Source organism: Castor canadensis, chromosome 6 (genome assembly GCF_047511655.1).
Source record: "Castor canadensis chromosome 6, mCasCan1.hap1v2, whole genome shotgun sequence".
Classification (NCBI taxonomy): domain Eukaryota; kingdom Metazoa; phylum Chordata; class Mammalia; order Rodentia; family Castoridae; genus Castor; species Castor canadensis.
Genome location: NC_133391.1, coordinates 12,404,328 through 12,424,260, shown reverse-complemented (window position 1 = coordinate 12,424,260; position 19,933 = coordinate 12,404,328). Strand labels below are relative to the sequence as shown.

General features: G+C 53.6%; 1 protein-coding gene across 8 annotated transcripts in view; it reads right to left on the bottom strand.

The window, feature by feature from the left end:
* Positions 1-19,933, bottom strand: part of Gtf2ird1 (GTF2I repeat domain containing 1) — a 75,269-nt gene that overhangs the window by 18,900 nt on the left and 36,436 nt on the right. For 3 of the 8 annotated variants that reach the window (XM_074075749.1, XM_074075751.1, XM_074075750.1), the window contains exons 9-20: positions 19,581-19,764; positions 14,690-14,715; positions 13,538-13,646; positions 12,792-12,832; positions 12,344-12,424; positions 11,276-11,365; positions 8,202-8,273; positions 6,744-6,809; positions 5,693-5,876; positions 2,188-2,237; positions 1,962-2,009; positions 294-377 (exon numbers count right to left, since the gene is read on the bottom strand). In XM_074075749.1, the coding sequence (XP_073931850.1) occupies positions 294-377; positions 1,962-2,009; positions 2,188-2,237; positions 5,693-5,876; positions 6,744-6,809; positions 8,202-8,273; positions 11,276-11,365; positions 12,344-12,424; positions 12,792-12,832; positions 13,538-13,646; positions 14,690-14,715; positions 19,581-19,764 (1,035 nt within the window). The remainder of the gene's footprint in view (positions 1-293; positions 378-1,961; positions 2,010-2,187; positions 2,238-5,692; positions 5,877-6,743; positions 6,810-8,201; positions 8,274-11,275; positions 11,366-12,343; positions 12,425-12,791; positions 12,833-13,537; positions 13,647-14,689; positions 14,716-19,580; positions 19,765-19,933) is intronic. The other 5 variants (XM_074075753.1, XM_020164692.2, XM_074075755.1 and 2 more) reach the window with 3 other exon arrangements.

Sequence of the window (19,933 nt, the reverse complement as noted above, 5' to 3'; positions counted from 1 at the left end):
GCCTCAAACCACAATCCTCCTGATCTCTGCCTCCCAAGTAGTTACGATTACAGGTTTCAGCCACTGTGCCCAGCTGGTTTTACTATGTCTGGCTATGCTGCTGCCTCAGTTTCCCAAGTGGTGGGATTACAGGCGTGCACCACCATGCCCAACACTGTGTTTTATTTACCACTGTATCGCCAAGTGCCTAGTGGCTCATAGCAAGTGCTCTTGTACGAAATACATACAAGCGGAGGACCACTTTCCAGGGACCTTGGCTACATTTGGAGCGCCCACCGCACCCCATAACTCACCGTATTTCTTATTAAACAGGTCCTGCACTTGCTCTCTTAGTGTGTTGGCGATGTCGATCCGTGAGAGTCTTGTGTCATAGTTTTCTGCAAAGTGAAAACAATTAGGGAGTGAGGCTGTTAAGATTAAAAGGCACTTGGTGACTTTTAAAGGAATATGGCTTCCTAATTATGGAAAAGTCCTTCTCTGGCAATTAGTGGATTCTTGGAGTGAGTCCTCAGAGTCTTCCAGCATTCACATGTGTTTTTTTTTTTTCTGGAAGAACGCACACTGTTGTGACAACAGCGACAAATTGGAAATTAAGTTAATTGTTGACATTTGAAAACCACCAAACCAGTAAATAAGTCCCAGAGCTGTGAGACACCATGAAGAGTGAGGATCCCTGTCCCGGCTGGGTGGCAGGCAGAATGGAGGATTTGGTTAGTCAGTGGGAAGGCAGGAGGCTGCCCTGGTCACTCACTGTCCCCAGGGCTTGTTTATGAAGGACCCAGCTTGTGCCATGGGGACCCCCAGTCCTCCTCCATAAGATTACAGCTTGGCCCAGCCTCAGGAGAGAGCCGGTGGCAGGGGGCGGGGGAGTGACTCTGGTTGGAAGTCTTTTAAGGTCTCCCAAGTCTGCTGAGGGGCTGGCGTGGGAAGCTGGGGGGTGAGGCTCTGGGAGACGAACTCCCTCATCTTAGAATGTTCTGGATGCCCAGGAGCACTGAGAGAGACTGGAGGCAGCAAACTGTCCCTGTCCCTGCATTCCTGCCCTCAGGAGCTGGCCCTTCCTGTCACTGCTCACAAGGACCTACTTTCTCCTACGTGTTTGGCGACCATGAGGGACCAGCCGAGAGCAGCTGCCCTTCAGGACTCACCTCACCCATACCCACTCGCTCTACCTCTTCGCTTTTATTGATCATCATGACCTTATGAAGTGCTGGGGATGGAACCCGGGGCCTTGCACACTCCGGGCAAAGCGCTCCCCACTGAGCCACACCCTGGTCCTCATATCTGCCCCAACACAGGAAAGGTGAATGGCTGTTTCCAAACACATCCTGTAGTGACGGCAAAGAGGGGGGCCTCCCCCTCACATTGTGGGGCTCCTCAGTCACAGCCTGTCCCCCCACTTTCTGCTGAGCCTTCCCTCATACCTTCCTCATTTTCCATTTGTGTGTGTGTGTGTGTGTGTGTGTGTGTGGTACTGGGGTTTGAACTCAGGGCCTACACCTTGAGCCACTCCACCAGCCCTTTTTTGTGATGGGTTTTTTCAAGATGGGATCTTGCAAACTAGTTGCCTGGGCAGGCTTTGAACCGCAATCCTCCTGATCTCTGCGTTCTGAGTAGCTGGGATTACAGATGTGACCACCGGCACCCAGCACTAATTTTCCATTCTTTAGTCCCCTTCCTTCCTTGCTCTCTGTCCTCGCTGGTCACTAAGCCTTCCTTGAATTTCAAAGCACTAATTGATTTGCTGACTGATGAATCTGGAACGGTCCCAGGCAAATGGCAGCCAGCCACTGAGCCCTCTACTTGGCCATCCCTCCATCTGTCCAACAGAGTCTCTCTGTAAGAACCCCAGTGGCCACCCTGGCTTGCCCAGCTCCCCAAGACCCAACCCCCCCCACCACCCAAAGCTGGTTAACGACATGGTGCTGGGATGGCTAATTTCACCCTGTGGTCAACTTTACCTTGAAAAGCCTGTCTCTTCAGGCTCCTGCCCACAAGTGGGTCCCTCTCTGGGAGTGGGGAGAGAAGCCAGGTGAGGACGAAGCTCATGGGGTCCCCAAGGTGACATCTAGGGGCAAACCCAGTAGGGGCAGACAGGGGGAACCCTGGGGCAGGGACAGACAGGGGAATCATGAGGGGATGTGGCAGAGGCCGGGTACCTTCCCATGCCCGCCCCAGACAGGGTACCTTGACTGTCCACGATGGGTTCTTTGACGCCTTCAGTGAGCAGCTCAGGCCTGGAAGACACAGCAGGGTCATCAGTGAGGTCTCTCCAAGCACCAAGGACTACCCAGTCCTCTCTCTGGGCCTCAGTCTACACACCTGTGCAATGGGCCCTCCTGCCCCTAGCCAGTCCAGACCTGGAGTCCCTTACAACTTGTGTAGGGTGTGTGGCCTGCTCTGGGCTCTGAGGATGCTCCCGGGGCCTGAGCTGGCTGGCGGATAGCTTTCACCCTTGGATCTGTGACATGATATGCTCCCCATTGCCCAGGGTCAGGGACTACAGCTTGTGGGGAACTGATTTAAAGTCCAGAAGCATTCAGAGTTCCTCCTATAAACTTGTCCTCCTAGAGTACCCTGTTTGTGGGTTCGTGGGTGTATGTGGGGGGATCAGGATCTGTAGCAGGCTGGTCTGGGCAGAGGGGACAGGGCAGGCGGCACACGGAGCACAACACTTCTTCAGGTCAGCTCATGGCCACTGTGGGAAAGGGATACAGGGCAAGGCTCAGTGCTGGGGGGAGACATCTGGGGGTGAGGCTACCCAGAGATGTGACTAGTTCTTTTCTGTGGGGTGGCCAAGCTACAGCACAGAGGAGGCCTCCCTGGGAGGTACAGGACAGAGGCTAGACCCTCAGGGCCAGGTATGGTGGCTCACGTCTGTAATCCCAATTACTCAGGAGGCAGAGATCAGGAGGATCGTGGTTCAAAACCAGCCTGAATAGTTTGCGAGATCCTATCTCAAAAAAACCCATCATATAAAAGGGCTGATGGAGTGGCTCAAGGTGTAGGCCCTGAGTTCAAACCCCAGTACCACAAAAACAAAACAAAACAAAAAAGTATGGCCAGAGTTGACAACCTGTCCCCAGACCAGTGTGACGTCTCCTCACCAGTCCTTGCTTCTGTCCCTGCTCAACCCTCCCTATGACCCTTTCCTGCAGATGCAGTAATTAAAACAGAGCAAATGAATTGCACCCCCTTCACCCAGACTTCCCAATTGGCTCTCATTAAGTCTGAAACAAAATGCAGCTGTCTTAAGTGGACCCCAGACCCCGGATGATCTGGGTCCTGCTATCTCCAGAGTCTCAATATTCACTGTTCTCCCATCACTCACTGTGCCTTGCTGACTTCGAACATGTGGCATGTCTCTGCCCCAGGACACTTGCACCTGCTGTCCAAAGGCTGTTCTACCAGATGTTAGCACAAGTCACTCCCTCGCTTCATTAGGTTTCTGCTCCAATGTCACCTTCTTAGGTTCCTTCTGCCCTTCTGTTGGTGGTATTTTGAGACAGTCTCGCTATGTAGCACAGGCTGGCCTGGAACTCGTAATTCCTCCTGCCTCAGTCTTCCAAGTGCTGGGATTACAGGAGTGTACCCACCTCTCTGCCTCTTACTCTGAGTTCCACCTCGCCACAGAATTTCTCCCTCTACCTAACATGCTACTGTGATTTTATTCGGTGAGGTAGCTAACAAGAGGGCAGGACTCTGTGAACCTGGCTGCTAGCTGCATCCTGTCACACAGTGGCCACTCAGGCCACATTTAATGAATGAAAAAACTACATATCTCTACCTGCATACACCGGGCCCCACAGCCCCTGGCTGGCCTCGCCTTCCAATTCAGGGACAGCCCTGGACTAGAAAGAAGGCCTTAAGACTCCCTTCTCAGCCGGGTGCTCACGCCTGTAATCCCAGCTACTCAGGAGGCAGAGATCAGGAGGATCATGGTTCAAAGCCAGCCAGGGCAAAGAGTTTGCGAGACCCTATCTTGAAAAAAAAAAAAAAAAAAAAAACCCATCACAAAAAAGGGCTGTAGAGTGATTCAAGGTGTAGGCCCTGAGTTCAAACCCCAGTACCACACACACATAAAAAAAAAGACAAAGAAAAAAGAATTTCTTCTCTCAGGAGATGAAGGTGAGGGAATGTGGTGGATGGACGTCATATACAAAATGGAACAAAGAAACCTCTTGCGATTGCTTTAAGTGAGGTGGGGAGGGGATCGGGGGAGAGCCAGTGGGGGTGAACTAACCAATGTACAATATAAGCCAATTTGGAACTGTCACAATTATTTCCCCCGTACAACAAATATACCCTAATAAAAAACAGAAGAATTCCATCTCTCTCATTGCTTTCAACCAAACCCAGATTCAATTCACAAGACATCACTGCCACACAGAGAAGGAACACACACAAAACAGGAGCCCCAAGTCCTCCCTCTCCCTTTCACACTCAATAGCTACCACCGCCTCCTCTGAGACTTTATTTGGCAGTACTGGGGATTAAACTCAGGGTTTTGAACTTGCTAGGCATGTACTCCATCACTTGAACCATTCACCAGTCCTTTTTACTTTTCAATTTGTTTTTCAGATAGAGTTTTACATTTTATGCCTGGGTTGGTTTTGGACCGTGCTTCTCCTATCTCTGACTCCTGAGTAGCTGGGATTACTGACATGTGCCACTAAGCTCAGCTTCCAGAATCCAGAAAGACTTTTAGCCCTGTCATGCACATAGATTGATACAGTAGTGTTGCACCAGATCCTCGCAGACAAAAATGAGTTCCCAAAGAAACAGGAAGGGCCTGGAAAAGCCACCACTGGACAATCCAATCCTGGGACCATGGCCACTTCCTACAGTATTGCTCCAATGCCCTCTGTTACTATCCACATCTGGGCAAAGTGGGCATTGCTCTCCTGACACTGAGAGGGGTCAGTATGGCTGCCTTGGATGTGGCCAGGCCTGGAGGACTTGTCCCTGTCCAACTGGAGTCAGACCCCAGTGAAGGCCCTGCTGTTTAAAAACAAAGGAAGAAGCCAGGTGTGGTGGCACACACCTATAATTCCAGCACTTGGGAGCCTGTGGCAGGAGGATTGTGGTCTTTTGTTTGTTGGTTTTGCGGTACTGGGGTTTGAACTCAGGGCCTCATGCTTACTAGACAGGCGCTCTACCACTTGAGCCACTCCACCAGCCCTTTTTGGGTTGGGTATTTTTCAAGATAGGGTCTCGCAAACTCTTTGCCCAGTCTGGCATCAAATAAAGATCCTCCTGATCTCTGCTTCCTGAGTAGCTGGGATTACAGGCGTAGGCCATCAGCACCTGACTTGATCATGATTGCTTTGAGAATTTGTCTCAAGAACACCCCCCACAAAAAGATAAAAAATAAATGAAGAATCAGGTGTTGGTGGCTCACACCATTAATCCCATCTACTTGGGAGGCTGAGATCAGGAGGATAGAGGTTTGAGGCCAGTCTGGGAAAACAGTTTGTAATATTCCATCTCCAAAATAACCAGAGCAAAATGGATTGGAGGACTGGCTCAAGTGGTAGAACACCTGTTTTGCAAGTGCAAAGCCCCGAGTTCAAACCCCAGTCCCACCAAATAAATAAATGAAGAATGAAAACATAAAGAAAAGAAAGAAAAGCAGGCATTGGCTGTCTGATGACACAGATGGCGGTTTGGTGCTGCTCTGGGTGAGCCCTACCTCTTGATGACAAACTGGATGCTGTTGCTGGCTTCCAGAATCTTCCGCAGCTTGGCAATCCCAAAACAGTTGGGCCTGCGAAGGGAGATGCCTTCAGGCAGTCCCACCACAAACAGCTCTTCGGGGTACATCAGGAACTTGGAGTAAGGCACCTTGACTGGTTCCGAGGTGCCTATGGCCTTGGCTGCAGAGACACAGCTGCTGTAGGGCCACCCGGAGCTCGGGGGGCCACGAGCTGCAACCCTGTCCCCCATGTCTGTGTCTGTGTCTGTCGGGGGGGGGGGGGGGGGGGGGAGTTGCCAGAGCCTTGAAGGCAGCGCCTAGTGGAAGCTGGAGGGGGAGACCTACAGCTCTCCAGGGATTGTGGCTTGTCTGAGGTCACTGAGGCCCTGCAGAATGTCCTTCCCACTGCCAGCAGAATTAACCTTAAACCCTACCATGGGCCAATGCCACCCATGGAGGAGGAGGCAGGTCTGAGGTCCAAGCCGGGCTCTGCCCCTCAGTGAGGCAGGACCACATGTCTATACCAGGCCTCGTTTTTCCTCATCTGTGACATGGGTCTTGGGTTTTGTGAGAAGTTTGGAAAGCCAGCATTGAGCTTAACACCTGGCAAACCAAAGGAGCTCAATAAAGAGAAGCCTTCTCCCCTCCCTTCTTCTCTCTCTCTCTCTCTCTCTCTCTCTCTCTCTCTCTCTCTCTCTCTCTCTCTCTCTATATATATATATATATATATATATATATATGTACATATACATACACACATATATATATATCTCACAGCCACTGCTATGGGTGTCCTGAAAGATCTGATGAGGCCATCCATCTGTCCATGAGGACAGCTGCCCAGTGTGACCACCTGAGGCAGAGGCAGACAAGAGTATGTGAGCCACAGAGTAAGTGGGAACAAGAGTGTGCCCACCAGTAGGCTGCACCTCCAGGGGTGACAGGATGGATGGCAGTCCCTCAAGTGTCCCCACCCTGATGGTGAATCCAGGGCTTGCCCTTGACCACGTGCACATGGGCAGCTGGAGGGGCTGGGCTCTGTGCTCACCGTATTGTGTATTGAACAGAAGCTCCACCTGCTTCCGCAAGGGCCGGACCACATCGCCAGGGCTGTCTGGAAGGAAAAGTTGGGGTGTTCAGTCACCTGGGTGCAGCTGCACCCCTACTTTTTGGCTCAAACCCTTGAAAGGTGGGTACCAGGGGAGGGACCTTGGAGTGAGGGGAAAGGGAGCAGGAGTGGTGGGGATCCTGTGTCCTCACAAATGGTAGTTATAAGCCTGGAACTAGTGGCTCACGCCTGTAATCCCAGCTACTCAGGAGGCAGAAATCAGGAGGATCAGAGTTCGAAGCCAGCCCTGGGAAAATAGTTGGTGAGACCCTATCTTGAAAAATTCCATCACAAAAAAGGGCAGCAGAATGGTTCAAGTGGCAGAGCACCTGCCCAAGCATGAGGTCCTGAGTTCAAACCCCAGTGCCATAAAAAAAAAAGGCCATTACAGCTGGGTCCACAATTCCTGGGCTCACACTTCTGACTGCAAAACCAGGCTGAGTGGAGATTTGGAAGGTTCTGTGACCTAGGAATGGCTGCCAGCATTTCTGGGTAAGCATGCCTTCAGACCAGCTCTGTAAGTGATTTAACTCAAGAGGTGCAAAGTAAGCCTGTGAGTAGAGCGCACTGTCACCAGGTGGCGATGGCTTTTGTTAATATCTCATGCTTCCCTCTTCCAGGCTGGGTTTGGCAAAGCTGACACTTCTCTCCTTGTACCCCCTCCCATCATTCCATTCTGGGGGCAAACACTCCCAACACAAAACAGACTCCAGCCTCTCCTTGTTCCCTCCTCCAGCCCCACCCTCATTCCCAGCAAAGAGGGAAAAAATGTCTGCTGGACACAAAGTCAGGCTTCAATCCTCCTTGATCAGGAAAACTAGGCTCAGATCTCAGCTTTAAAACCTTGCACACAGGTCAGGTATGGTGGACCAGGCCTGTAATCCCAGCTACTTGGGAGTGGAGATCAGGAGGTCTGCGGTACAAGGCCAGGCCAGGCAAAAAGTTAGTGACACCACACTTTAACAAACAAGCTAGGCACGGTGGCGCACACCTGTAATTCCAGGTACTTGGGAGCTGTAAGAAGGAGGATCAAGGTCTGAGGCTGGCCCTCGCAAAAGAAGCAAAACCCTATCCAAAAAAAAAAAAAAAAAAAAACTAAAAAAGCCAAAAAGCCAAAAAGGGCTGGGGGCATGGCTCAAGTGGTAGAGCACCTGCCTATCAAGTGCAAGGCCCCGAGTTCAAAGCCCAGTTCCACCAGGAAAAACAAACACCTTGTTTTACAGAGAGGGGCCACTCTGTCCAGATGGCTACTAGTTCCAGAAGAGTCTATAAAACCTCCCATCAAAGGACGCCCACCTCCAAAGCAGGGTGTTGGAGAGTAACAGGGTGGAGAAGGCAGAGCCGGGAGGCAAAGGGAAGGAGAGGAGAGATGGGGTACAGCAAGAATGAAGAGTGAACCTTGGGAAACTGACGGGGTCTCACCCTGCACAGGCCTCTCTTCCGGGCGCAGGTCCTCACCAGGGCCTTTCTCTACAAGAGACCAGAAAATGCCGAGAGGCCAAGTTTGTCATCTCCTAGACAGCCCATTGCCAAAGAGGGGTGGCCAGATATGGAATAGCAGGCTGCGGGCCCCAACTTTAGAGCACAGCACAGCACCCCAGATGGGATCAGGACACCCATACAGGTGCCTACTCAGGTCTCTGTGCCAGCATAGCAGGCTGGACACAGAAAAGACAAAGGCAGGCATGGTTGTGTATGCCTGTAATCTCTGCTACTTGGGAGGCGGAGGAAGAAGGATTGTGGTCAAAGGCTGACAAAAAGCACAAGACTCTATTTGAAGGTGTGGCTGAAGTGATAGAGCCTGAGTTCAAATCCCAGGACTGCAAAAAAAAAAACCCAAAAAAACCAAAAAAAAACCTCCCAAGAGAACACGTGACAACAGGTAGTGGTGATGCCACAAACAAGTTAGGCAGGGGACAGTGTGAGAGCAGGTAGGGCTGGAGTTCAGCCAGACTGGGGGACAGGGCCTGGTTCAGAACCACCACAGTCTGGAGTCTGACCTGTGGAGCACAGTGCACCACAGCAGCAGCCTCAAAGTCCGTGTGACCCTCCGGTGTCCCCAAGCCCATTCCTCTCTCTGGAGCGCAGGGATTTCCCTGCAAAACCTAATTGAGTGGACTTTTGCAAGAAAGGGCATCTGTCTTGGGGCAGCTCAGTGGTGAGCGCTTGCCCAGCTCGCGTGAACCCCTGGGTTCCACCTCAGCACCACAGAGCTAACAGAGTAACTAACTCAGGAACAAACTAACAGAATAAACAAACAGACCCACGCCAGCGACTCACGCCTGCAATCCTCGCTGCTGGGGAGGCTGAGATCAGGAGGATCTCGGTTCAAGGACAGCCCAGGCAAATTGTTCTAGAGACCCCAACTCCAAAATAATCAGAGCAAAATGGACTGGAGGCGTGGCTCAAGTGGCAGAGCGCCTGCTTTGCAAGTGGGAAGCCCGGAGTTCAAACCCCAGCCCCACCCCTAAATAAAGAAATATGCCAGGCATCATGGTACACAGATGTAATTCAGCACTTGGGAGCTGAGGTGGGAAGACTGAAAGTTCAAGGCCAGCCTGGGCTACAAAAGTAATGCAGTTGTCCAGAGCCCTGTCTCTATAACCTCACCCCACAGGGACAAGGCAGGCAGGAAGGCTGTGGTCCACCAGACCTTGTTCCTACACTGTGGTCCGTCTTTCCTTCCGCTTACCCACTGCCTCTGAACCCCCCGCACCACTTTCCTTTCTAAGAGGACTCCAAGCTGCAAGTGGCCTGGGTTCCTGGACAACAGCCAAGTCTGCCACTGTCATGTTTCTGCTGACCTCATTACTGGACCCTGAGGGTCAGGGGAGGTGAGTGCTGGGGGCCGCACTGGGGTAGGTGGGATCTCCTGCTGGCCTTGGGGGACCGAGAAGGGACACTTGGAGACCTAAGTGCCCAGGAAAGGGACAGGATGGAGGGGAGGCAGGCTGAACCCCAGTTCTGAGACCGCTTAGGGACAAAAAAAAAAAAAAAAAAGAAAATCATCCCACTTTAGAAGGAGGGGGCTGGTCCTGGGTCAGCCATGTGCAGGTCAAGGTCTGCTGATGGGCAGAGGAAGACGCGCTCCATGTCTGGATCCCCAGTATGCAATGAGCTGGAAGTTTCTGGAAGGCTCTAGAAGGTTTGGTGAGCATCATCAGCACAAAAAGGTGGAGGGCCAGCTCTGAGCCACACGCCTGCACTTCCCTCGGGAAAACGGGCACCACGCAGGCAAAGGGTGCAGGGCCGCCATGTCTGAGGCTGGATTTTGGCCGCAGCAGCAGCAGCAGAAATGGCAGCAGTTAACACCCAGAAAACAGCTGTCAATCAATGGCGGGAAAACAGGCGTCAACCAATGGCAGGTGGGAGGCAGAAACAGGTGTCAACGATTGGTGTGCCGTGTGTGGGGATAATGATGGAAGCAGGTATCAACCAATGGCGGGAGAGGCGGGAACAGCTCTCAGCCAATGGCAGGGGAGACAGTGGATAAACGCACCAGCTCCCTACCTGCTGAGCCGCACTCTCTCTGAATGGCGCCAAGGATTGTCTGGACACATTTGCAATGAATAAGCCACAGTTTTGCCATTTCTACCCGGGCAGAAATTCCCAAGCGGAGAGGAAGAGGAGCACGTGGTGGGGACAGAAGGGGACCCACCAGGAGCTGTGCCTAGGCAGGCACGGGTGACAAGGAGTCCCAGATGACCTCATCTGTCTCCTGGAAGGAAGCTACTGCTGGGATTTGGATTTGGTTTTGTTTCCTGAAACGCATGCAGGAAGTTTGATCCCCGAATCCTCTGTTAATGATATTAAGAGAGGTGACTAGATTAGGTCATCAGGTCCCTGGTGGCTTCATAAGGAGAGGCAGAGACCACGCAGAGAGAGACACACACAATCCCACCACGACGCGGTGTGTCCAGCGGGGCCCTGGCCAGACACTGCACCATGCATTTTGGGTCTTGTTAGAAGCCAGCCCGGGCAAAAAGTTAAGAGACTGCATCTCAATCAGTAAAAGCTGGGCGTGGCGGCACATGCCTGACATCCCAGCTACGCAGTAAATGCAAATAGGATCGGGGTCCAGGCCAGCCCAGGGGAAACAGCGATAAACTATTAGAAAAATAACAGCCGCAAAAGCGCTGAGAGTGTGGCTCAAGTGGAAGAGCACCTGCCTTGCAAGCACAAGACCCTGAGTTCAAATCCCAGTACCGCCAAAGTGTGTGTGAGGGGGTGAACACGTATGAAGTTACCTTTCAGGCAAAGTGCTATCTTGTAAGTGTAATGCAAACATTTCAAAACTCCCAAAATTCCAAAAGTCCTAAGCATTTTGGATGACGGACATTCAGTCTACTTTGGGTTTTGCCTAACAGTGGTGCCCAATATGGAGAAAAGCCCGGGGACTTCCTGGCCACAGGACCCCCGCTGCTCCCCAGAGAGGGGAGTCCTCACGGTGGCAGGCCCAGCCTACGCCTTACCCGTCAGCATCTCCATCCCATAACCGGAATCCTCTGAGGGCAGGTGCCCTGGCAGGGAATCTGTCATCTCCTCTGAGGTTGGTGAAGGGTCTGGAGAGAAAAGTCCAAATGACACAGTCATCTCCTGCATGTTCCATTCCTGATGCAGTTCCCACAGGGGTCTGTGTCCTTTTTCTCCAGGATGCCCTCAGACCAGGACCCCTAAAGGGAGCCAGGCCTAATGACCAGCACTGTCAGAACCCAGGCAGAGTCTCTTGACAGGTCCTTCAGGGACCAAGTACATCCCCCATGTTTCTTTTTCTTTTTTTTTTTTTTTGCAGTGCCGGGATTTGAACTCAGGATCTTGTGCTTGCTAGACAAGCACCCTACCACTTAAGCCATATTCCCAGCCCTTTTGCTTTCACTTTTCTTTTCAGATAGGGTCTTTAGTTTTTCCTGGGACTGGTTTCAGACTAAGGATCTTCCTACTTACGCCTTAGGCATAGGTGGGATTACAGACATGTACCACCTTGCCTGGTTCCCGACCCCCTCCTGCTGGCGGCATTGGGATTTGAACTCAGGGCCTCACTCACACTTGCAAGGAAGGTGCTTTTACCACTTGAGCCACTCCACCAACCCCTTTTTTGTGATGGGTTTTTTGAGATAGGGTCTCCTGAACTATTTGCCTGGGCAGGCTTTGAAGTACGATCCTCCTCATCTCTGCCTCCTGAGTAGCTGGGATTATAGGCATGAACCACAGTGCCCAGCCCAACCTCCTTCTTTATAGATGTGCAAAGTGAGGCTCCAGAGGTTCCAAGTTCAAAGTCCTTTTTCTTCCTCTCTCTCCAGTCTTGCAAATCCCAGGGAAGCCAGACCAGAGCATGAAGGTCAGGGAGACCTTCCAGAAGGTGAGAGTTTAGTGCATCCGCCTCAACACGGAGCAGGTGTAGCTGGACCAAGTCTCCTCCATGCCCCATGGTGGTCAGAATCTACCTAGAGATGACGACTTGGGACAGCCCTGAGGGGTGGCACGGGACAGACCTGGTCCAGGCAGACACAGCAGGTTCAGCCCCTTGACCTGTCCCTTACCTGGGACAGTGACCTGAATGATGTCCAGGTCCTCTGGTTCTATTTTGATTGGCCTCAGGACACCCAGGTCCCCAGAGGTCCCTGTGAGGAGGAAATGAGGGATCCAGTCAGGTCTGGGCCTCAGCTTAGCTGGACAGGGTAAGTCAAGAACATTCTCACAATTGAAACTGGTGAGTGAGACCCTAGGAAAAGTCACATCGGCCCCCCGCAGCTCCTGCCTAGACCAGGAATGGAGGTCTTAGAAGCCCTCTGGGGCTCTAAGGCCAGGCCTGGTACTTCCAGACCATGCCAACGGTCAGTGGTGACACCATTGGGATCCAGTCTCCTCCCTCCTCCTCCCAGGGAGTACCCAGCATGCTTTGCTCCTTGCAGTGAGAAGTCTGAGGGCCACCCTCCTGGCCCTCTGACTCCATGATACCCATCCCAGGTCCTGGTCCTTCCTTCTTACCTGGTCCACAGTCTTCGGGGGAGACACTGCCCTTGTCTGACCTAAGGAAGGAAGCCAGGAAATGACCTGACACTGACCTTGCCCTGAGTCATCCTGCCTGGCTCTATACCACCCCCAACTTCCCACAATGGGGCTCCCCACCCAGCAGCAGCAAGACCCCCAGTACCCTGACTCCAGGCCCACAATTTTCTGGCCACGCTCCTGCAGGCTGCCCTGGCATCACCCACCCGGGTGTCCACCTTCCCCTCCAACTAGCGCTCCAAGCCCAGGGCCTGGGGCCGGCCAGGTCAGGACCGCCAGGCTTAGTACAGCGGGGACTGGATGGTACTGGCTGAGGGGACTGAGGGCCGTGGGACCCCAGGCTGGAAGGGGAGGAGGAGATAAGGGGTGAAGGTCAGGCAGAGCCTTGCAGGGGATGCCTGGGCTGGCTGCAGAAATTCTGGGAAAATGGCCATCTTGTCTCTCAGGAGCTCAGAGTCTAGCAGGAGTTCTGCGGACAGTGACCAGGCCATGCACTGAGTTCAGGGCCTTGTGGACACAGGGCTGATCCAGTGCGGGCGTTCAGGGCAGGCCTCTGGGGTAAGTGACACCTGGGTAGATGTTGAGGGGACAAGAGTTCTCTAGGAGACAGACTCCTTACTGTTCTTCCCTTTCTTGGGCCGTCCCTGGCCTGCAATGGGCGTGTGCAGGGTCAGGTGTGAGGACCATGCCAGGGATGGAAGTGGCAGGAGCCCAGCTGGCCTTACCGAGCCATCCCGGCCAGGTCAAGGACGGAGCCCCTGGACACGTCTGTGGAGGTGTCTTCTGGCGGGCTGGCTGGCTCCAGCTTGGTGGGGTCTTTGGTAAACTTGTTCCCTAGGAGAGAGTCAAGGTCAGGGTGCTGGCTCCATGGCCTCCAGTTCTTATCTGCGGGTCACCTGGGCAGAGGCCTCTGGGGGAAGCTCCTGAGGGCGTCTTTGGGGAGGAGTGGGGAGTCTGGACTCTGTCCTTCCTTGTGGACTGTGTCCAGCCAACAGCCAGAAATGGGTCCTGGGAGACTCACGTCCCCTGAGGAAGCCCTAGTGCCAGGGGAGGCCAGGGGTCCAGGAAGACAAAGGGCAGGAAAGGAGAGAGAGAGAGAGATCAGAGAGTACGGCCTTGACTCTGCTCCCCCTTCTGGAAGGTTCTCCTGGCCCCAGACAGCACCCTAACCAGAAAGCTCAGGAAAAAGGCCAGGGTGTCCCCCAAGGCTGGACCACAGGACCACTTTCTGGGAAGAGGCTCTCTTATTTCCATTTCACAGATGTGGAAACTGAGACCAGAAAATATTGGCCAAAGCCACAAAGCTGGTGGAAGGCAGAGTGAAGAGTCAAAGCCCGGGTAGGTTGCACCCTCAAATCCATGTAGCTTTTGTTGCTCCAGGCAGAGCCAGGCTCCCCCACAGCCACCTTGCTAGGTGTCCCCTATTGCTACAGTCAGAGCTCTGGGGTCACACTCAGTGGGCACCAGGCCCACTGAGCCACCTTCACAGGACTGTTGAAATTAAATTAAAATGAGGGTGGTAGTGCATGCCTGTAGTTCCGGCATTCAGAAGCCTGAGGCAAGAGGAAAGCGAGTTCTAGGCCAGCCTGGGCTACAGAGCGAGACCCTGTCTCAAAATCAAATGAATAAATAAAATAAAGCAAGCAAGCAGCTTAGAAGAGAACGGGACTGGGGTTAGCTTCATCACTCCCTGTCCAGGGCATCCTGAGTCCATAAGGGCTTTAGCTTGTCCACACCTGGGAGCCTGGGCCTATGTCCAACCCAGAACTGAGAACCACAGCTCAGGGAGGGACTTAGGAGAATAGGGCCTGCAGTCAAGTCACCTAAGGGGACACCAGTTTGGAAGTTCTAGAATGGACCAGCTGGTACCCACTCACCTGTGAAAATTCGCTCATCAAACATCCTGGAGAGAAAAGAGAGATGGTGTGAGAAGGGTGCAGGTCAAGGGTGCTCTAGAGCTCAGGTGGGCACCTCCAGGTCCCTCTGCAGTGATGGCCACCAAGTCCCACCTCCCACCTGCACAGCTAAAGCCACACACCAGGGCAGAAGGGGGACAGCCCAGAACTTGGATTGTCCCAAACTGTTTCTCCCCAGCTGAGCACAGCTGGGCCAGTCCTGAGGGGTCCTGGAGGGTCCAACCTGTTCATCACGCCACCTGGGGGCGTCTTCCACCCCCTCCTCCCTTCCTGGTCACCCGTGAGCAACTCCGGTCCCTTCCCCAGCCCTGGATCGTGAAGAACTGGCTCGTTTTCCCCTTGAGTCTATCAACACCGCTTGTCTCCCAGTCAGTGCCAGGCATGGGGACAGCACACACCAGAGCCACCAACAGATCACAGCCATGTGGTGACTTGGGGAGGGCCTTCAGGTGTGTCCCAGAAGACAGGGGACGGCCAACCCTTCCTGGGAAAGGGACTGGGAAGACTCCACAGAGAAGGGGACATAACCTCAGGGAAGGGCTGAAAGCTTCTGCAGGGCGAGCAGACTGGCTGGAAGGCCTGGGGCCATGGTCTCCACCTGTGGGCTGTGGGGCGCCCTTGAGCAGGGGAGGCCACTGGGGGCCCAGGGGCCACTCAGGGACTAAATCACACAGATAAGTCCTGGTCAAAGGCCAGCAAGGGCTGATTGCTGCCACCTCCTGCAGTCTGTCCCTCCTCCTGCTCTATCCTCAGGGACAGTGCCTCTGTCACTGAAGTCAGGCCGTCAGAGCAGCACAGGGTAAATTATGTCCAGGTGTACAGCTGCCACTGCCCCAGGAGGGCCCACAGGGTTTCGCAAAGGCAAAACCCTCAGGGGAGGCTGGGCCCCGGGGGGGTGGGGTGGGCAGCACAGTGTGAATTTGACTTCTGTTTTTTTCTTTTTTGGTGGGACTGGGATTTGAACTCAGGGCTTCGCACTTGCAGAGCAGGTACTCTTACTACTTGAGGCACACCTCCAGTCTACTTTACTCTGGTTACTCTGGAGATGGGTCTTGTGAACTGTTTGCTCGGGCTGGCCTCAAACTATAATCCTCCAGATCTCAATCTCCCAAGTAGCTGGGATTACAGGCATGAGTCACTAGCACCGGCTTCTGTTCTCATTCTGAGAGGCCTGGTTTCTGCGGCTGGTGGATCTCCCCCCATCTGGGTTGCACCAGGCCCAGCTGTAGCCAGAGGAGCGATTCCGGGTCAGCGTGTCTAGTCTGCTTGCCTCCTGCCCCAACCCGGTGAGGAGTGGGCTGCCGGTGTCATCAGGGTCCATTAACCTCAGGGTTATTTACTTATGGGGAGCACGGGAGGGGGCTTGCAATTCCCTGGGAGCCTGGGAGAGGTCAGGTGCTCCATGGGCTACAGGACTAGAGGTCCTCCTTGATGGGCTGGACTGAGGGGGTGCTGCCAGGCCTCTAAGCAGCACCCGGAATTCTAGAATCTTCTCCCACACCTCTCTCCTGCTGAGTCCTGCCTCAGTTACAAGCAGGTCAGCCCTTGAGGTTGGGCTGTGTCCTGATGGGCTGATGGCAATACGGACCTGGGGAAATGGAGGCCAAACGTGGGCTGAGCTGGAGTAAGAGGGGACACATGAACCACCAATTACAAGTCCTGTGGAACTTGATTTTGTTTTTTTCTTACTTTTTCTGAGGTGGTGCTGGGGACTGAACACAGGGCTTGCACTTACTAGGTAGGCAATCTACCACTTAAGTCAAGTCCTTTTGCTTTGAGTTTTATTTTTCAGACAGGGTCTGGCTGACTTGGCTCAGGTTAACCTTGGACCAAGATTCACCTATCTCTGCCTCTGAGTGCTGGGATTATAGATGTATGCTACCACACCCAGCCGGAATGTGAAGTTTGAATGCACTCCTGATACATCACCCCAGTGACTGCCCCCCATGATGGGCGGTGGCTTTGGGGGACAGGCGGGGAATTGTATCTGCTGGTTTGTGAAGTCCTTAGCACCCAATGCCTTGCCACAGTTTTCAGGCCCTCACTGCATCTGGTCTTGAGTTCCGTGTTTCTCCATCCAAACTGTAGCCCACTTAATTCTTCCCTGTGAAGAATTCCCACTTTGTTCTCCCTCAATCTCCCATCAGCCGGGTGCCGTGGCTCACGCCTATAATCCCACCTACTCAGAAAGCAGAGTTCAGGAGGTTCAAGGTTTGAAGCCAGCCCTAGACAAATAGTTCATGAGACCCTATTTTGAAAAGACCCAACACAAAAAAAGGCTGGCGGAGTGGCTCAAGGTGTAGACCCTGAGTTCAAGCCCCAGGACTGCAAAAAGGAAAAAAACAAGAAAATCTTTAGGTTGAAATGCATTTAACAGGGGACATGGAGCTACACACTTGTAATCCCAGCCACTGGGGGAGGTGAAGGCAGGAGAATCCCAGGTTCAAGGCCAGCCCAGGCAAATTGAGCAAGATCCTGTCTCAAGAACAAACAAGAGACGGAGTGGCTCAAGCAGTAACAGCACGTGCCTAGCAAACATGAGGCTCTGAGTTCAAACCCCAGTGCCACCAATTAAAAAAAAAAGCCTCAAAAACCAAATACAACCAAAAGGGCTACGGAGCACGGCTCTTGCCGAGCACGTGTGAGGTCCTGGGCTTAATCCCCAGCACCACAGAAACAAAAACAGAAACAAAGGAAAAGACAGACACTTTCCTGATACACAGCTGGTTAACGCTGCCTAATGCAAAGCCTGTTTGATACAGAGGAGCTGACTGGCTCTCGTGATTTGGGGAATACTATACTGAAGCGAAAAATCCGAACAGTGGCCTGAGAGTGCATGAGCGTATGATGGTGAAGTTGAAAACCCTTCAGTTGGGGGCCGCCTGGCTCAGAGGCCCAGGACTGACCCTTTCCCTCCCCCCTCCCCCATATTCCACACACAGCACATCCTTCCTGGCTCCACTTGTACCCCCAACCCGGCTACTTCTCCACCTCAGCCGCCCAGCCCCCGTCCCCAGCATCGCTGGCCTGGTCCCTGGCCTCAGACCCCTGGTGGTTCTGGACCTCTGTTCCTGTTCCCACCCCCCCCCAACCCCAGAATCTGCCCTACCCGGCAGGCAGAGGGTACAGCAGACCCCGGCTCTGGCCCCCAGCCAGCTCCCCAGACCTCCACCACAAGACCACAAGAGGGGTCTATCCCCAGCCTCCAACCCCCTGGCCTAGACACTGACCAGCTCTGTGCAGGCAGCTGCCCCCCATCTCCCAGTGCTGGCCTAACACATGGGGCCTTTCTTCAGAGGCCACTCTATACAGACTACCCCTGCCCCACTCTTAGTCAGTACTGGGATTTGAACTCAGGACCTCGGGCTTGCTAGGCAGGTGCTCTACCACTTGAGCCACGCTCTGGTCCTTTCTGACTTTAGTTACTTTCAGATAGGGTCTGGTGTGTGTGCCAGGGCCTATCCCACAGAGCTGGGGTCATAGGTGTGCCACTGTGCCCAGCCTGTTGGTTGAGATAGGGTCTTGCTAACTCTTTGCCAGGGCTGGCCTCCAAACCGTTATCTTCCCGAGAGGCTAGGATTACATGCGTGGGTACCCCGCCCTTTTCACTCTGCCATCATTACTGCTTCTTTACTAAGTACTAAGAAAAAGCTATGAGAAGGCACAAACTCCCTCCACCCAAAAAAAGAAGGCACAAGCCTAAAGGTGGCCGGTTATTGACTCATTTGCTCACTCACTCATTCATCCATAAACTCGCACTGAGCCTCTCTGTGACTCAGGCTCTGTTTCAGGCTCTGCAGATCCACCATGAGCCACCTCCAGCCCCTCAACCCCAGTCCTTGTTTACAGCTCAGCGCAACAGAAGAGCAGCAGGTGTGTACAACAGCACCGAGCCGCCAGGAACTTCCGGAGACAGCTGCCTGGGAAGCAGTGAGCAGTTCTGGTGGAGGCAGGGGTGCTGGACGGCCTGGCCTCGGGCTGTCCCTCCATCTCTCATCATTCAGGACAAAGCTGCCCAGGAAGATTGGGCACCGCATGGAGGTGTGGGTGCTCGCTTGTCGGGCGCAGGTGTCCTGGGCTCTGCCGTCCCTACTCCGCTCCATCTAGCTCTGCTGTCTGCCACCCACCCATGGCTGACTAGGCAGCAGGCCAGGGAACCCTGGGGGAGGGCACAGGAGCCTGGCCGGAGCTCAGGTGGGCTCCCCTTGGCAACAGGTAAGTTCAAAGGCCTCACATCTCCTTTAGGGGGTCACCCCGCTTAGTAAGAACCCAGTGTCTGCCTCCATTTCTACAGCATTCTCAAAGGAGGCCCAGAAGGGAGGCCACCCTGCCAACTTAAGGAGCCTGAATTCCCTCGAGGACTGCTGGATGTGGTCCAGGCAGAGGCCCCTTTGCCCCACCCCTTACCTGCTCCACTTTTGGTCCTCAGCCTGGACTTGGCTGCACCCCAACACCTCTATTTTTGTTGTTGTTGTTTGCAGTACTGGGATTTGAACTCAGTGTCTACACCTTGAGCCCCTCCACCAGTCCTTTTTTATGATGGATTTTTTCGAGATAGGGTCTCGAGAACTATTTGCCCAGGCTGGCTTTGAGCCACAATCCTCCTGATCTCTGCCTCCCGAGTAGCTGGGATTTCAGGTGTGAGCCTCCGGTGCCCGGCTTTATGTATTTTTTTCCACTCTGGGATGGAACCCATGACCTACACTTGCTAGGCAAGTGCTCTACCACACCCAATCCAATCCTACACCTTTTTTTTTTTTTTTGTGGTGGCACTGGGGTTTGAACTCAGGGCTTTGCGCTTGCGAGGCAGGCGCTCTACGGCTTGAGCCACACCTCCAGCCCAGCCACTCACCTCTTGATGACGAAGTGGATGCTGTGTCGCTCCTCCAGGATCCGCTTTAGCTTGGGGACCCCATAAGTACAGGGCCGCTTGAAGGGGATCTTGTCTGGGATGCCCACGATTTCCACGGCCTCCGGGTCACAGGCGATCTTCCTGTAGGGGACAGGGACCATGTGGTCCAGGCCCAGGGCTTCAGCTGCAAAAGCAAGGGTAAGACTGAGCACAGGACAAAGGTCACAGGATGCACAGTGTCCCCAGGGTTAAGGTGACTGTCACCTCCCAGCACTGGACCCCACTCTGGCTGTGCACAGCCGAATCAATTCATGTTGTCTCTCAAAAACATCTACCGGCTCCCAGGTCAGTGA